This window comes from Xyrauchen texanus, chromosome 44 (assembly GCF_025860055.1).
Source record: "Xyrauchen texanus isolate HMW12.3.18 chromosome 44, RBS_HiC_50CHRs, whole genome shotgun sequence".
NCBI lineage: Eukaryota > Metazoa > Chordata > Actinopteri > Cypriniformes > Catostomidae > Xyrauchen > Xyrauchen texanus.
The window spans coordinates 22,639,169-22,655,707 of record NC_068319.1 but is presented as its reverse complement, the minus strand read 5'-3'; the positions used below and the strand labels follow the sequence as shown (position 1 = coordinate 22,655,707).

The window sequence follows — 16,539 nt, the reverse complement described above, 5'->3', positions numbered from 1 at the left end:
TCAGTTTCAAATTTATTACATCGTTTCCTCAGCTCCCACAGCCAGCTATTGGTTATGAGCAGCATGTCACCTAGTGGCAGAGCCTGTCCCTTCAATCGCATCACTGTGGGCAAAGTCGTGCACGCGCATTTCTTTCTCCAGTGCGTTCGCCATAGAAAACAAAGCTATCTGTGCGCGTCCAATACAGCTAACGGGGAAAACACAGCACAGCTCTCTCTCTCTCTGCATGTTCACCCAAGATGGGTTTGCTGCTCATCTGAGGGCCTTTGATCGCGGGCCTGTTTTGACAGTCAGCTGAAGTCGTTTTTTTTCCCCGGACCGCTTTTGTTGCTTAGCCACGGCGAGCAGCAAAGCCACAATCATTGTCCTTTCTGCTGCGAGCTGCCGAGGGGAAACACATCGCCATGTTGTTATCGGAGCGGGCTCATTAAATAAGGCGAAACCGTGAGCGTGTGGAGGAGATAATCTCGTCGTTTGAGCCGAACCGAACCTGAGTCCTTAACCGCCGCCTGCCTGCCTCACTGACTGACTGACATGGCGGAGCAGAGCTACTCCTGGTGAGTGCCAACAAACATCACCATTCACACACACAAACACCGACATTTAACACGCGTTTGCACACATATAACGACTGTCAGCATCTAAAAATCTATATTTCACTTCGGGTTTCCCTTCAATGCCCCGATATTTTTGCTGCTGTCCAAGCTCGAGGCGTATTTTGGATGTAATTTAACCCATTAGATCTCATAAATACGGGTTTAGTGCTTTAATCCAAACCACTTAATCTGACCATTCATTTTCAATATTTCCCCTCATAAATCGTTTATTAACAATTGTAAGGCTAATATTGTCAATTTCCTGTCGTTCGTGCGTGTTTATTTGTAGAATCAGCAGTGACACAATGAGAAATGCAATGCGCTATCGTGCTAACTCGACCATCATAACGCAAAACATTGTTATTTCACCATTTATCTCTTTGATGTATCTTTATTTCATCGGTATAATCACAATCAGTGCTTTAGTTATGAGCAATAGTAGATTTGGTCATGCTGGCCTTGGTTTAGTTCATCAGCTACTTTAATCTTTTAAGGAAGAGAGCTGTGCATATGTAAGACATGGGCTGTCGCTCAAAACCTAGTGAGCTGTCTACCTAGACAGCATTTATGGGCACCACGGTCGCAATTGGAACGTTCCAAATGCAGATATGATGCTATGATTTGCTACCCAGGTAGGCAGGTCACTAGGGTTTGAGATACACTTGTGATGTGTAAACAAAATCTTTAGATGAGGGTGATTTCTGTTTGGCTCACTTAAGCCATTTCTAGGCAGATATAAGTGGCCACATGACTCATTGTTACATTTTTCAGACCTTTGGGTGGTAAAGAAAGGCTATTATGAAATGTCTCAAGAACTAAAACTCAAGGTATATGGGTTTTGGGCCTATGCTGAGATTTAAGTGGGAAACAACCAATATATATGAATATTAACAGAAGTCATTAACTGATTTGAAGTCTAAACTGTTGCTCTAACCTTGCGGTTTGCTTTGTTTTAGATTCTTTTCTAAAATGAAGTAAAGTTTGAATAATTTTACATATATATACAGCTCTGCAAAATGAACAGTTTCTCTGGATTTACTATTATGAGAGTATGCGTTTGAGTCAAATTAACATTTTTGTTTTATTCTATTAAGTACTGACAACATTTCTCCCAAATTCCAAATAAAAATATTGTCATTTTGAGCATTTATTTACACAACACTGGGTCAAAAGTGATGTTAAGAATGCGTAAATGTTGGCTTTGCATTAATACTCTCCTAATACCTGGCAACTGAATAATGGTGTTAATTTTGTCATCTGTTTTTTAATTTAGTCTTAGTCCTGTGTCAAATGTCCTTTTTAGTTTTTAGCATATTTAGTCAACCTTATCCTATTTTTTGTCACGTTCAACTGCAAAAAGGCTACTGGGGATTTCACACTTGAGCCCTCTTAAAAAGAACCAAACTGAGACCTTTTTTTCAGTTCAACCACGAACAAATATATATATAAACTGTGAAACAAAGTCTTCTTCATATCCAAATGTTATTATCCACCGTGTACATGTTTTTGTCAATTTTGTGATAGGATCTCAGCCGACTAATTTAGTTTTTGAAACACAGTCAACTTGAATATTAGGGATGCTCCAATCAGGATTTTAACATCCTTTACCGATCTCCAATTTTCTTTTCATCTCATCAATTGATGCTGATCATTTAACTTTTATCAGCAGCTCTGTCAAAACTGGTTATATGTAAGCTTTCTGCTCTGTCACTGTTAACTGAATATCCCTGTCAGTAATACCATAGTTGTTGCCTAGTTTTTGCTGTCAAAATAATGTTGATTGATTGAATAATTCAGTATATACAAAATATAAATGTTACTCTTTAATCTAGGCCTTAAAACTAGTAGGCTTATACAAACTATTCTTTAATGTATATAAGATGGTCCTAAAGAATGAGGTTTACGTCAAACTGAAGTTGAACTGATAACCCATTGGTGTAATTCAATTTAAAGTGAAAATGTTGGTTAGTTTGTCACCATTTAATTTAATTATTTTTATTCATTATTTTATTATATTTAATTTAGCAATGCATTATATTATAGTAACTAAATATTTTATATAGATTTATTAGATGTATGTTCCTTCCTTTTCATTTTGTTGGATGTTGGTAATATTAGTACCGCTCAGAAGAACCGCTCTGAAAACACTGTAACAATGCGCTAACTTAATATAGACTGGACAGAGCAGCGCAAATAAACTTTGGGGAGCATACTATTTATTTATTTAATTAAATCAGCCCTTTGCAATTTAATAATCGCACATGGTCATATCGCGGTTTCGATTTTATTTTGATTAATTGTGCAGCCCTAGGATGAAATAAAGATATATCGCCAAGCTGTGATCTGGGTTTCTATCAGACACTCGAGCTGCAGCGCGCCTCTAGTCTCGCTTTTCATCATTATAGTTTTATGTGATCTCAAGTTACGTTAAATGACATTAAGCGACTATTCGACAACGGAATTTTTTTTATTATTATTGCCGAGATTTGCAGTTACAAATGACAATCCACAGAGTGCAACGCTTGTTAGTGTTTTCCATGAAGACACCCACCAGAGTTTTGTAGACAGCCGGAGGCAGCAGGAAATTGACGGAGGCGGCTGACCAGTAATTCTCTATGCAGGAAAAACCCTGCAACAGCAATGTGAAAGACTGGTTAGAGCATGCCAAGATGCATGAAAGCTGTGTTTGAAAATCAGGGTTATTCCACCAAATATTGATTTCTGAACTCTGAACCCTTAGTTAAAACAGTAGTATTGTGTTGTTTAAAAATGAATATGATCTGGTTTTCTTTGCATTGTTCAAGGTCTGAAAATAACTTTTTTGTTATTTTGACCAGTTGTCATTTTCTGCAAATAAATGCTCTAAATGACAATATTTTTATTCGGAATTTGGGAGAAATGTTGTCAGTACTTTATAGAATGAAACTAAAATGTGCATTTTACACAAACATATACCTATAAATAGTAAATCCAGGGAAACTGATCATTTTGCAGTGGTCTCTTAATTTTTTCCAGAGCTGTATGTGTAATACTCTCCCAAGAACAGCCACAAGTGTGTTTTAGTGTCCTAAAATTTGATTCATAACCTTATGTCATGGTAAACAAATTAATTGTTGACCGGTTTTGGCTTTATATGACATTTCTTTGCCTACTTAATCCTGTAGTTTATGATCCATCATTTGATGAAACACTCTTAAATTATGAAAGGAAATGTGGAGTGTTATTCAACAGCATCTGCGTTGACCTACTGCGACGTGTAAAATGTAATCAGTACAGCTTTTTGCACTTTGACTACATTTTAGCACTGGCTAAATGTTAACCTGAGTTGTGATTCATGTTTGTAGCATTGTCTTAAGTCCACCGAGGCAATAGCTTTCTGAAAGTTTAACAATAAAAGATCATTTAGAAGCCAGAATACTTTTTCGAGTTAGCACAATACAGCCCTTTGACTAAACTTTGACTTGAAGAAGTTATCATGAAATCATAATTAGCTTAAGGATATTTAGCCTACTAGGATTGCCAATAAAAAAAGTTTAAATAACTTAATCGACAATCGTTAATGAATGAAACTCAAATACAATACGCATCTTTTTTTGCAATTAAAGCTCAGTTTATACAAAGTTTATTTTATGATTGACCAACCATTTTAATGCAAAAGTGACCACGTCAACATGGGAGAACAGTTACTTACTGTAGAAGGAATCATGAAAACATTCACAGAAGGATGTGCATGTAGTCTACTGTTTAAATATCCTTAAAATAAAAACGTAAGAAATTTGAGTATTGCAGTAATTTAATGCCTTTTAATTTAATAAATGTTGTGGGAATAATTGCAAGTCACAATAGTTTTGGGGGGGAAAAGTTACCATTGGGATATGTCAAAATGCTCTCTATTGTGAACTAGAACTTTAGCCTCTGACATAGTTTAAAAGTGGGTGTTAGGGGTATATCAGTAAAATCAATATTCTGGTAAAAATGTGATGCAGAATGCTTCCACATGGTAGGCAGTGCACACTTTTATTTGTCATTCGTTAGTTTTGCGTTATTTTTGCATTAAAATAATGGGAGTGGTGGTGGCGTCGTGGGCTAAAGCGCTGAACTGGTAATGAGAAGGTCACCGGTTCGATCCCCACAGTCACCACTATTGTTTCCTTGAGCAAGGCACTTAATCCAGGTTGCTCTAGGGGATTGTCCCTGTAGTAAGGGCACTGTAAGTCGCTTTGGATAAAAACATCAGCCAAATGTAAATGTAAAATATGCCCTTTTCCCACTTTATCATCTTACTCTCCAATAGCGGTGTAACGGTATGAAATGTTCATGTTACGATAACCTTCACAAAAAATACAGCAGTATCATGGTATTAAGGTGCCTTGCTAAAATTATTGGCAGTTTAATATTTATTTATGATATACCATATTTTCCGGAAATAAAGACGACATGAATAGTCGTATCTGGTCAAAATCACATTGTTCATAGAAAGAAAATAAAAAATAACGGTTGTGTGAAACAGGAGGATGTCTTTGTAAATGTAGCCGATTTTGTCTTAATTTAACTGATATTTACAATGGAAACTTTCATTCCTTTACTTAGATTTTAGGAAGAAGAAAAAATAAAAGCAACACCGTCAATTATAAATGTCAATGGTCTGATAAACGTCTCTTTTTAAAACCTTGCCGGCTATCTGTCACCATATTGTTTACATTCAATGCAGCATGGGATTCTGAGTTTGTTATAGAAGCATAGAAGGGTCTAAAAACCTGGGAGAAGACTGGACTGACTAGTTTATGCATTCTTTGTTTGATGTCAAAAAACATGGATGCATCGCTGCATCAAAAGAGTGAGCACCGATGGTAATGACTTTGAACTTTTATTTAGTGATTGTTTGAATGTTCGTAACATCAACCAATTAAGATATTGTGACTTTGAAAAGACTATTTGAACAGCTGGTTCATTATGACAACCGCTCAAGTCCCTCTCTGCTGGTAAACAGCAGCACGAATACTAATCGTACTGGTTTGATCTTACACATCTGAGCCCAGCCTTGTGTGATCACACCAGTTTGATAGCACGTGCGAAAGGGTTAATAAAAACGTTGTTCTCCGTGGTGGTGAACTATATGCTCTCCTTAGTAACTATAGAAGATGAAGTCAAGCTTTCGTACATGCATCTGTTCTGCACAAAAAGAGAGAAAGAAACAATTGGACTTCAAGTAAATTACCTAAGGAATTATTAACACCTTTTGTCAACTGTTCATTTATATATTATTTATAGCCAGCAAAAAATGTCCCAGTGCGTCAGAATCAAAGCAAACTTTTAGGTTCCATCTAAAAAGAGAGAAACCTTATTTTGCTTGGGTTGAAAACTGATACAGAGTAGATACATGAGAAAATTTTTTTTTTCTTGATTTCACTGAGCACTTCATTAGGAACACCTGTACACCTACTTTCATGTGATTATCTAATCAGCCAATCATGTGGCAGCAGTGCAGTGTATAAAATCATGCGGATACAGGTCAGCAGCTTCAGTTAGCCATCAGAATGTACAGGATTTGTAGCGTAGCATGATTGTTGGTGCCAGATTGGCTGGTTTGAGTATTTCTGTAACTGCTGATCTCCTGGAATTTTCACACACATCTCTAGTTTATTCAGAATGGTGCCAGAAACAAAAAAACATCCAGTGAATGGCAGTTCTGCAGACAGAAAGACCTTGTTGATGAGAGAGGTCAACAGAGAATGACCAGACTGGTTCAAGCTGACAGAAAGGCTACAGCAGGGTCAGCAACCAATGGCACATGTGCCAGCATTGGCACTCGGAGGGGTAATCACTGCCATGCCAGCAATGGTGAGAGAGTAGACTATTTTATTTATATAAATTCTTATAAATTAAATCTAATTTTGTAATTGAATTGTTTAGATAATTTATATTAGTGCTGCACGATTAATCCTATCGCAATCGCGATGTCATCCTGTGCGATTATATGATGGCAAATGCTGCGATTTATATTAAATAAATAAGTGCATGTGTGGACGTGACTGCCCATTCTCTCTGAGAGCTGTTTGCCCATTTTCTACACGGCTAAATAAAAGATGACCATTCAGTCTCAGTTTAGGGAGTGGCACGTGTGGTCATGTCATGTGAGTTTCCGGTGTGCAGCATGGAAATCAGGTGAAGATGGATGCCGAGCAGACCGACACTGAACTGGTGGCCAGAAAAAATAACACAGATCATAGCTTGGCGATATATCTTTATTTCATCAATAATTATTGTTCATATAATACGGGAGCGTGCCATGTAAATAAACACAAACTCCAAAACTGTCATTCTCAGAGCCGCTTCAACCAGTCGCGGAAGAGACACAATCTGAGCAGGAGTCGAGACCGGGAGAGATGTGCACTCTAACACGGTCTCTCACCCCCACTTTATATTTTGGATAGACAAGATTGACAAATTCTTATCAATAATACTCTTAAGGCTAAAATGTTTACAGTGTTCAGTGGCTAAATATCAATATGACTAAATGTTACTAAAATATGACTAAAATGTCAAGTTTTCATTGACTAAAACTACATTAAAAAGCCCAGTAAACAAAGCACAATTACAGATGTGTTTGCGAGTTTCACACCATATGACAAGTCTTCACAGAGATATAAAGAGACATGATGCACCGTTAGCAAAGTGGGATTTCAGAAAATGATCCACACACTGCACAAGAGGTACCAGCGATAAGTAGAATTTTTTAGTGAGAGGATTTGAAAATACCAGTTGGTCATTAAAAAAAAAGAAAAGAAAAACACAACAGCAACAATAACAACCGTTTGAGTGAACCACACTTTTATATCCAGTTTCCTTTTCAAAAGAGTTTAGAGAAAGTATATGTTACATCCTGCTTAAATGTCCCTGTTTGTTTGGACAATCTTATTTTCATGAAAATGTGGATGTTCTTATTTATTGTTCCATTTTATTTAGGTGTAATATTGAGAAAATAACAAGTTTGCAGTAATGCAAAGATATTATTTAATTTTGTAAAAATATTTTAATTTGAAAACACTGCATTTATAGTTGTTGTTGTTGCTAGTTTGTATGTTTGAGTTGAGAAATACACATTTCAGCATTATCAGTAATCCGCAAAACCTTTAGCACAATCACTTAATTGAAGGTGTTTGAACATAATAAATCAGGAAATACCTGTAAAATAATGGCGTTTCTCTGTAAAACTTTGTACAATCACTTAATTGAATGTGTTTGATCATAATAAATCAGGAAATACCTGTAAAGTAACAAACACCTTCAATTAAGTGATTGCACTAAAAGTTTTATTGAGAAACACTGTTATTTTATAGGTATTTCAAAAATTGAAACACTTGACTGAAATGTTTCTTGTGATCTTAAAAATGCTTTGATCTGAAGGTATACTTAAATGTTTGAAATTAGTTTTGTAGACAAAAATATAATTGTGCCACCATATTTATTTCATTTTAAAACTTTATTAAAAAAAAGTTTTGAAATTAATGACGTGGACCAAATAATAAAGAAAAGCAGCCAATAAGTGCAAACATAGGATGAGAACTCCTTCAGTTCGGTTTAAAAAGCATCCCAGGTTGATACCTCAAGAAGTTGGTTGAGAAAATGTCAAGAGTAGATGTCTGCAAAATCTAGGCAAAGGGTGACTACTTTGAAGATGCTAAAATATAGCACAGTTTTGTAATTTATTTTGGATTTTGTTTAGTCACAGCATAATTCCCATAGTTCCATTTATGTTATTCCATAGTTGTGATGATTTTACTATTATTCTAAAAGGTGAAGAAAAAAAACACACAAAAAAAAAACAATTATAATAAGGAATGAGTGTTTCAAAACTTTTGACCGGTAGTGTATGTAACAGATTTGGGCCAAATATAACTTCTCTCCAAGGTTTTTACCCAGAATGTATATTACAGTGGCCATTGGATTGTAGAGCTACTTCCTGGATAATTCTGTGGAAATGACCAGCCTCCATATCCCATAATGACAAAGCAAAAACCAGATTTGTGATGATTTTGCAAATGTATTAAAAAGAAAAACAGGGGCCTTGGTACCTCAGCGAGTATTGATGCTGACTACCACCCCCTGGAGTTGTGAGTTTGAATCCAGGGTGTGCTGAGTGACTCCATCCAGGTCACCTAAGTAACCCAGTTGCTAGGGAGGGTACAGTCACATGGGTTGACCTCCTTGTGGTCGCTATAATGTGGTTCTTGCTGGGGCGCATAAGAGTGTATTGGGCATTCCAAATTGGGGAGAAAAAGTGGAGAAAATAAAATAAAAGAAGAATTATGGAGGCCACTATGCTCATGGGAACCTTCAATATAACAGAATTGTTTGTAGTCTTCCCCAGATCTGTGCCTTGACACAATCCTATCTCTGAGCTCTGCAGGCAGTTCCTTTGACCTCATGGCTTATTTTTTGCTCCGATATGCATTTTCAGGTGTTAGACCTTATATAGACAGGTGTGTGCCTTTTGAAATCATGCCCAGTTAATTAACAGGTGGACTCCAATCAAAGTGTAAAAACATCTTAAAGATGATTCAGAGAAATGGGATGCATAAATATAAATCTAATAAGATTTAACTTAAAATTACAAAGAAAAACGTTAAATTGTTGTATGGACATAAACCTTTATATAATTAGCTACATATTTAATTACAGATAATTACTGTCATTTTACTTAAAATTGTCTGTAATTTTAGAAAACTGAAAAAATACAGTAAAATAATTGTAATACTATTCAATGGAAAGGAGGACAGGAAGCAGGTCTTCACCACAAGGTAAGCTTTTTAATGCCGTCGTAATTTATACAATTTATAATAACACACAATATGACACAAGCGCACTGGGTTAGCTTGTCGTCTCTCTCCCCTGGAGGCCCTCTCGCTGCCTTTTTATGCCGCTCTCCCCGTGTTCACTGAAATTAGAGACAGGTGTTAGACATAATTTAGCTCAGGTGTAAGCGCCCTTACCGCTTTTCTCTCCCGGACGGGCGCTTGACCACACCCCCGCTGCCACAATCCCCCCCCCCCGCCCGACTCAGGCCGGGGCGTCATCCGGCCTGCCTACCACTCCCCCCCCCCCCCCATTTCTGGAGAGGAAGTCGGCGACAGCCATCTGCACCCCCGGTCTGTGGACCACCTTGAATTTAAAGGGCTGGAGAGCTAGATACCAAGGGGTGATCCGGGCGTTAGTATCCTTCATGCGGTGAAGCCACTGCAGTGGGGCGTGATCCGAGCAGAGGGTGAAGGCCCGCCCCAGCAGGTAGTAACGGAGGGTGAGGACCGCCCACTTGATGGCCAAACACTCCTTCTCCACGGTGCTGTACTTAGTCTCCCTTAAGGAGAGCTTACAGCTAATGTACAGCACCGGGCGCTCCTCCCCCTCCACCACCTGTGAGAGTACGGCCCCCAGCCCTCTGTCTGAAGCGTCCGTCTGTAATACAAAAGGGAGAGAGAAGTCAGGTGCATGAAGAAGCGGCCCCCCACAAAGTGCGGCTTTAATCTGCATAAACGCCTGTTGGCACTGCTCTGACCACTGGACCGGATCTGGAGCCCCCTTTTTAGTGAGGTCAGTCAGCGGGCTGGTGACGTCCGAATAATTAGGCACAAACCTTCTATAATAGCCAGCCAGCCCCAGGAACTGCCTCACCCCCTTTTTGGTCTTGGGTCTAGGGCAAGTCGCAATCGCCGCGGTTTTGTCAATTTGGGGACGCACCTGGCCATGACCCAAGTGGAACCCCAGATACCGTACCTCCACACGCCCAATCGCGCACTTCTTAGGATTTGCTGTGAGCCCCGCCCGCCGCAGCGATCTCAGGACGGCCCTCAGATGTTGCATGTGCCGCTGCCAGTCATTGCTATAAATGATGATATCATCTAGATAGGCAGCGGCGTACGCGGTGTGAGGTCTGAGGATCCGATCCATAAGATGCTGAAACGTGGCTGGTGCCCCAAACAAACCGAAAGGAAGCGTCACGAATTGGTGTAATCCAAACGGCGTAGTGAAGGCGGTTTTCTCACGGGACATTGGTGTCAAGAGGATCTGCCAATAACCCTTCGTTAAATCCAAGGTCGAATAAAAACGAGCAGTACCTAACCGATCGAGCAGTTCATCAACACGGGGCATTGGGTACGCGTCAAATTTAGACGCCGCGTTAACTTTTCTGTAATCCACACAGAATCGAACAGACCCATCGCTCTTCGGAACAAGAACAACCGGGCTGGACCAGTCGCTGTGGGATTCCTCTATTACGCCCATATCGAGCATCTCATCTAATTCCTCCCGAACTATTTTCTTTTTATGTTCGGGTAAGCGATGGGGCGGCACCGTACCACCACGCCCGGTTCGGTCTCGATGTGGTGCTGTATGATGTTTGTACGGCCCGGTAGAGGGGAAAACACGTCTGCAAATTCCTTTTGTAAATCGGAAACCTCTATGAGTTGACGCGGTGAGAGGTGGTCTCCACAAGTAACCGGAGTGTTGCGATTGTGGGCTTTGTTTACCTCCGGTCCGAGCTCCGCCCTCTCCGGAACCACCGTGGCCAACGTCACAGAGGCCGCCTCCTCCCGCCACAATTTCAGGAGGTTGAGGTGATATATTTGCCGCGTGCCCCCTCTATCGGTACGTTTAACCTCATAATCGAGATCCCCAACTCGTCGTGTGACCACAAACGGTCTTTGCCACTTGGCGAGTAATTTAGAGCTCGACGTTGGGAGCAATACAAGTACCTTATCTCCCGGTGCAAATTCCCGTAGCCGAGCACCCCTGTCATACAGCCGGCGTTGGCGTTCTTGAGCCTGGAGCAAATTTTCCTGTGTTAGTCGCCCCAGTGTGTGGAGTTTTGCTCTAAGATCAAGAACGTACTGAATTTCGTTTTTGCTATTAGAAGGTCCCTCCTCTCAAGCTTCGCGGATGACGTCGAGGACCCCACGTGGGCGTCGCCCGTACAGCAGCTCAAACGGGGAGAACCCTGTGGAGGCTTGCGGGACCTCTCGTACTGCAAACAACAGGGGGTCTAGCCACTTATCCCAATTTCTAGCGTCATCGCGTACGAATTTACGAATCATGTTCTTGAGCGTTTTATTAAATCGTTCCACTAGGCCATCGGTCTGCGGATGGTAAACGCTGGTGCGAATCGACTTAATGCCCAAGAGCTCGTAAAGTTTGCGGAGTGTTCGTGACATAAAAGTCGTGCCTTGATCGGTGAGGATTTCTTTCGGAATCCCCACCCCGGGAGATTATCTTGAAGAGTGCCCCTGCAACACTACGTGCGGAGATGTTGCTCAGAGGCACTGCTTCCGGATATCGCGTCGCGTAATCCACTAGGACTAACACGAAGCGATGCCCGTGTGCTGTCCGTTCTAATGGCCCGACGAGGTCCATCCCAATTCTTTCAAAGGGGACCTCGATCAATGGTAGAGGGCGCAATGGCGCTTTTGGGGTGGCCGGTGGGTTTACCAGCTGACATTCACGGCACGCCACACACCACCTGCGGACGTCACCGCCAATGCCCGGCCAATAGAAATGGGCTATTAGACGGAGAAGTGTTTTTCGTTCCCCTAGGTGACCGGCCATAGGATTATAGTGAGCCGCCTGGAAAACTATTTACCGGCGGCTCCGTGGTATCAACAATTGGGTCACTTCCTCTTTTGTTTGAGCATCCTGCGTCACTCTATATAGCCGATCTTTAATCATGGCAAAATACGGGTATGAAATGGCGATGCCTGGCCGAAGCTGTTGACCATCAATTACTCTCACTTGGTCAAGAGCATGTTTAAGGGTTTCGTCTCGCGACTGCTCTAGAGGGAAGTCCCCCTCAGGGAATTCCCTGAGAGGAGGGGTGGCCACCTCGCCCCCTCGTCATTCAGAGCAGCCGAGGACGGCCCCGGCTCCGCCTCCCCTGCCAGAGCATCGCACACCGCACACCTCTTTATGCAGGACCCATCCGCGCAAATCCCCTCTAAAATATCTTCAAAACCCGGCCAATCAGTACCCAAGATTAGCGGATGAGTGAGGCGGGAACTAACCGCTGCCTCCACACTATGGTTTCTTCCCCTGAATTTAATCGCCAAAGTCACCATGGGATACTTGTGAACATCCCCATGCACACAACTCACCCTCACCAGTTTAGCTAAACCCAAAGCCCTGGGTTGAACCAAGCGTTGATGGATGGTGGTCTGATTGCAGCCGGTATCCCGCAAAGCTTGGTAAATACCCCCCCTGATCCTTACCGGAATCCGGTATGCTCCAGCCCGATTGGGGGCAGCCTGCGGGACGTCGGAGACCCGCACCACCGTCCCCACCTCCATCAGCGGACACTGATCCCGGAAGTGGTCCGGGTCTCCGCACCTCCAACAGGCCGGCCCAGGCGTTGCAGCCGCACTTGTGCTGGCGGGCGCCCCCACCTGAGGAGGAGAGCGGCTGAATGACGGGAAATGGGAGGGTACATTCTCCCAAGGCCGGGGAGCTGGTCTCTGGAACCCTCCACGCCTGCGCGGGGCAGTAACGGGCCCTGGGGAGAGAACAGACGGAGAGAACATAGGGGAGGGGGCGAGGGCAGGGGCAGACACAAGGGAAGGGGAAAGAGAGAGAGAAGAAGAGGGCTCGTCCGCCCTTGGGATTGCCGCCAAGTGGTCCTCCGCCAGCCGAACAGCTTCCTCCAGTGACGCCGGGCGATGGCACTGGACCCACCCCGCAGTCTTCCGAGGCAGCCGTTGAACGAACTGTTCCAGTACCACCTGGTCGATTACTCCCTCGACGTCGCGGTCCCCCGCGAGCAGCCACTTCCGACAGGCGTCCCGGAGCCGTTGAGCGAATGCGATCGGACGTTCCTAGTTTCATGCCCTGGAAGAGCTGGCGATTCTCTTCCGGGCTCCGACCGACCCGCTTCAGAATAGACCTCTTCAGATCGGTGTAGGCCAGGAGGTTCGTCGCCGGCAACTGCTGTGCCGCAAGTTGAGCTTCCCCGGACAGGAGGGGAATCAGGCGGGCTGCCCACTGTTCGCGGGGCCAGCCCCAGATTTCTGCTGAACGCTCGAACAAATCGAGGAAGGCCTCAGGATCATCTGCTGCCCCCATCTTCTGTAGCATGGGGGGGGCAGCGTAGCGCGGGTGTCCGGGGTCACGGTTGTGGCTGACGCGTCCTCCTGGCTGAGGAGGCTCCGGATGGCGAGCCGGTCCTCTGCCTGAGCCCGCATGATTTCGAAAAACCGGCGATCTTGGTCCTGCCGGAGCTCAAGCAGGGATTGCTGGTGGCCTTGATGCAGCGTCGCGAGGGACTGGAGGACTTCTGCCAGCTGGGAGGACTCTATGGGGCGACCACTTTCCATGCTTCCTTTAAATTCCCGGGTTTTAGCACCAGTGTAATACTATTCAATGGAAAGGAGGACAGGAAGCAGGTCTTCACCACAAGGTAAGCTTTTTAATGCCGTCGTAATTTATACAGTTTATAATAACACACAATATGACACAAGTGCACTGGGTTAGCTTGTCGTCTCTCTCCCCTGGAGGCCCTCTCGCTGCCTTTTTATGCCGCTCTCCCCGTGCTCACTGAAATTAGAGACAGGTGTTAGACATAATTTAGCTCAGGTGTAAGCGCCCTTACTGCTTTTCTCTCCTGGACGGGCGCTTGACCACGCCCCCGCTGCCACAATAATATTGTAATTTATCTGTAAAAAGAAATATGAGAAAAACATGTAATTTGTCATTATTGTCATGAACCGTAAAATTCCAGTTGGGTTGTTAATTTACAGATAATGTCTATTTGAATGTAAATAAAAATGTAAATGAAAAACCACTGTAAAATATTAGTTATTTTCTGTAAATTTAGGATTTCATTTTACAGTGTAGGCAGCTGCAGTCAAGGGAGGAGTGAAATAAGTGCTGTCAAGTCCGACAGTTCTCACTTCTCGTAGTGGATAATCTTCTACGAGATCACAGGCAGATATATCGTGATTCATGCTTGTGTACTTGGTTGTTAATAAAGTGGATGCAATTTTTAAAAAATAGCTTTTAAATGAAAATAAATATGATGAACAAGACACTCAGTGTACCTGTTGTTTTATTCATTCCGTAAGACGTGTCTTTTCATCCGTTTTTAGTTTTATTTTTTCCTCACCTTTTTCGCCCCAATTTGGAATGAACGAATCGCAGTTGCCTCCGCATCTGAGACCTTCAACCTTCGAGATATAGCGTATGTGGAGGCTTCACGCCATCAACCGTGGCATCCACGTACAACTCGACACACGCCTCACCGAGAGCGAACCAAATTATAGCAACCACGAGGAGGTTACCCCATGTGACTCTACCCTCCCTTGCAACTGGGCTGGCTGGAGTCACTCAGCACGCCCTGAATTCAAACTCACGAACTCCAGGTGTGGTAGTCTGCGTCAATACTCCCCATAATATAAGAATATTTAAGATTCCACACAATTTTGTGATCAGTAATCAAATAAGCAATTTTGTGACTAACTATTAACTCATTTTGTACAAAAGCAATTTCACAAGGTGCTCTGTGAAAATTCACATGCAAGATCATGATCGCATCATATTCCTCGGGTTTTGCTAAAAAAATTAACTCAAACTGGTATGCTGATAATATAATTTGTAATGAAAAATAAACAATTAAATTGGAAAAATGCAAAATAGAATAATTTTCATATGTTGACTCAAACTTTGGAAATTCACTGACATGCTCACGGCACAGCCATTGAACAGGAAAATAAAAAATGGCACTCCATGTCAAAAAGGTTGCTGACCCCTTTGCTACGGTAACTCAGATAACCACTCTGTAATAATGTATTGAGCAGTATAGCATCTCAGAATGCACAATTGCTGTTTAGTGCCACCTCAATGTGGGATGGGATTATAGGCTGATCATCATAGTTGCCCCACCTCTACTGCCGTGACATCATCTTAAACGTGACAAATATTACTCACCATAAACAATAACAAGACCGCTAGCTGTTAGCTACTAGCTCATTGTTCTGCATAAAGCAGTTATTGCATGGTGATTTTACACAAGTGTAACAGTTGAATTGGCCTGTTTGTTTTAGAAGCAAGCTTTCCAGTAGCTGGTCAACTAAATAAAGTGAAGCTTTCCAAGCAGAGTATAGAGTTAACATACCAGCCTTCATCGTGGACTCCAGCCGTGGCTGAGTCCAGGGCACTCTCCCTCCCATTGCTGCCGGTCTATATAGCGTCCATTTGGTCGAAGCACTTCCACTTTCTTCTGTTTGAACCACTCTGGCTGTTGTGGTCCTTGATGTTTCTGTAGTTCTGAAGTTTTTTTTGTTTTTTTACTTTTCCCTACACTGTTTGTAGCCATGTTCGGGCAACAGCTGAGACATTTCCTGAAAGACTTTTGAAACGAGAGGAACGTCTGAACCTCGTTTATTGACACCGGCGTGGTTTTGCGCACAGCCATTTGTTTTTACAATTTGAAAGTCGCGTGAGCAAATGAGACTACTATCAGTGTTGCTAACTTGTGGGTTGATGTCCCGTGTCGCATGTCCAGTGACGCTGGTAGTTACGATTCTCTGTGACCAATCAGTGATCTGCAGGGTTTTGAAGTCCCATTTACTATCGGCTCTGCTCACTTGGAACCTCGACCGAGGTGGTACTAAAAAAAGTTCCAGGTACTATCCACAGTGGAAAACCCCCAGTCCAGTCGAGTTGTACAGTGCAGTGGAAAAGCCCCAATTCTGTTCCTAATAAAGTGCTCAGTGAGTGTATATCGTTATCAGACAAAAATTTTATATTGTGATTTAAAAATGTTTGCTTATATAATGCACCCCTACTTTGAGTGTGTCAGGAGCAGAGTAGTGCTCCACAATTGACTGCAAACTCATGTTGTGGTCTAGCTCTATTCTGATATTCAATGGCTAATTTTCCCAATCAAGTCCTGCCCTACATTTTCCTC

At 42.5% G+C, this 16,539-nt stretch overlaps 1 protein-coding gene across 1 annotated transcript in view; it reads left to right on the top strand.

Moving 5' to 3' along the window:
* The first annotated feature begins 120 nt into the window (after window positions 1-120).
* Window positions 121-16,539, top strand: part of sppl3 (signal peptide peptidase 3) — a 55,830-nt gene continuing 39,411 nt past the window's right edge. The window contains exon 1 of the mRNA XM_052117358.1: window positions 121-557. Coding sequence (XP_051973318.1) covers window positions 535-557 — 23 coding nt within the window. The 5' untranslated portion in view covers window positions 121-534. The remainder of the gene's footprint in view (window positions 558-16,539) is intronic.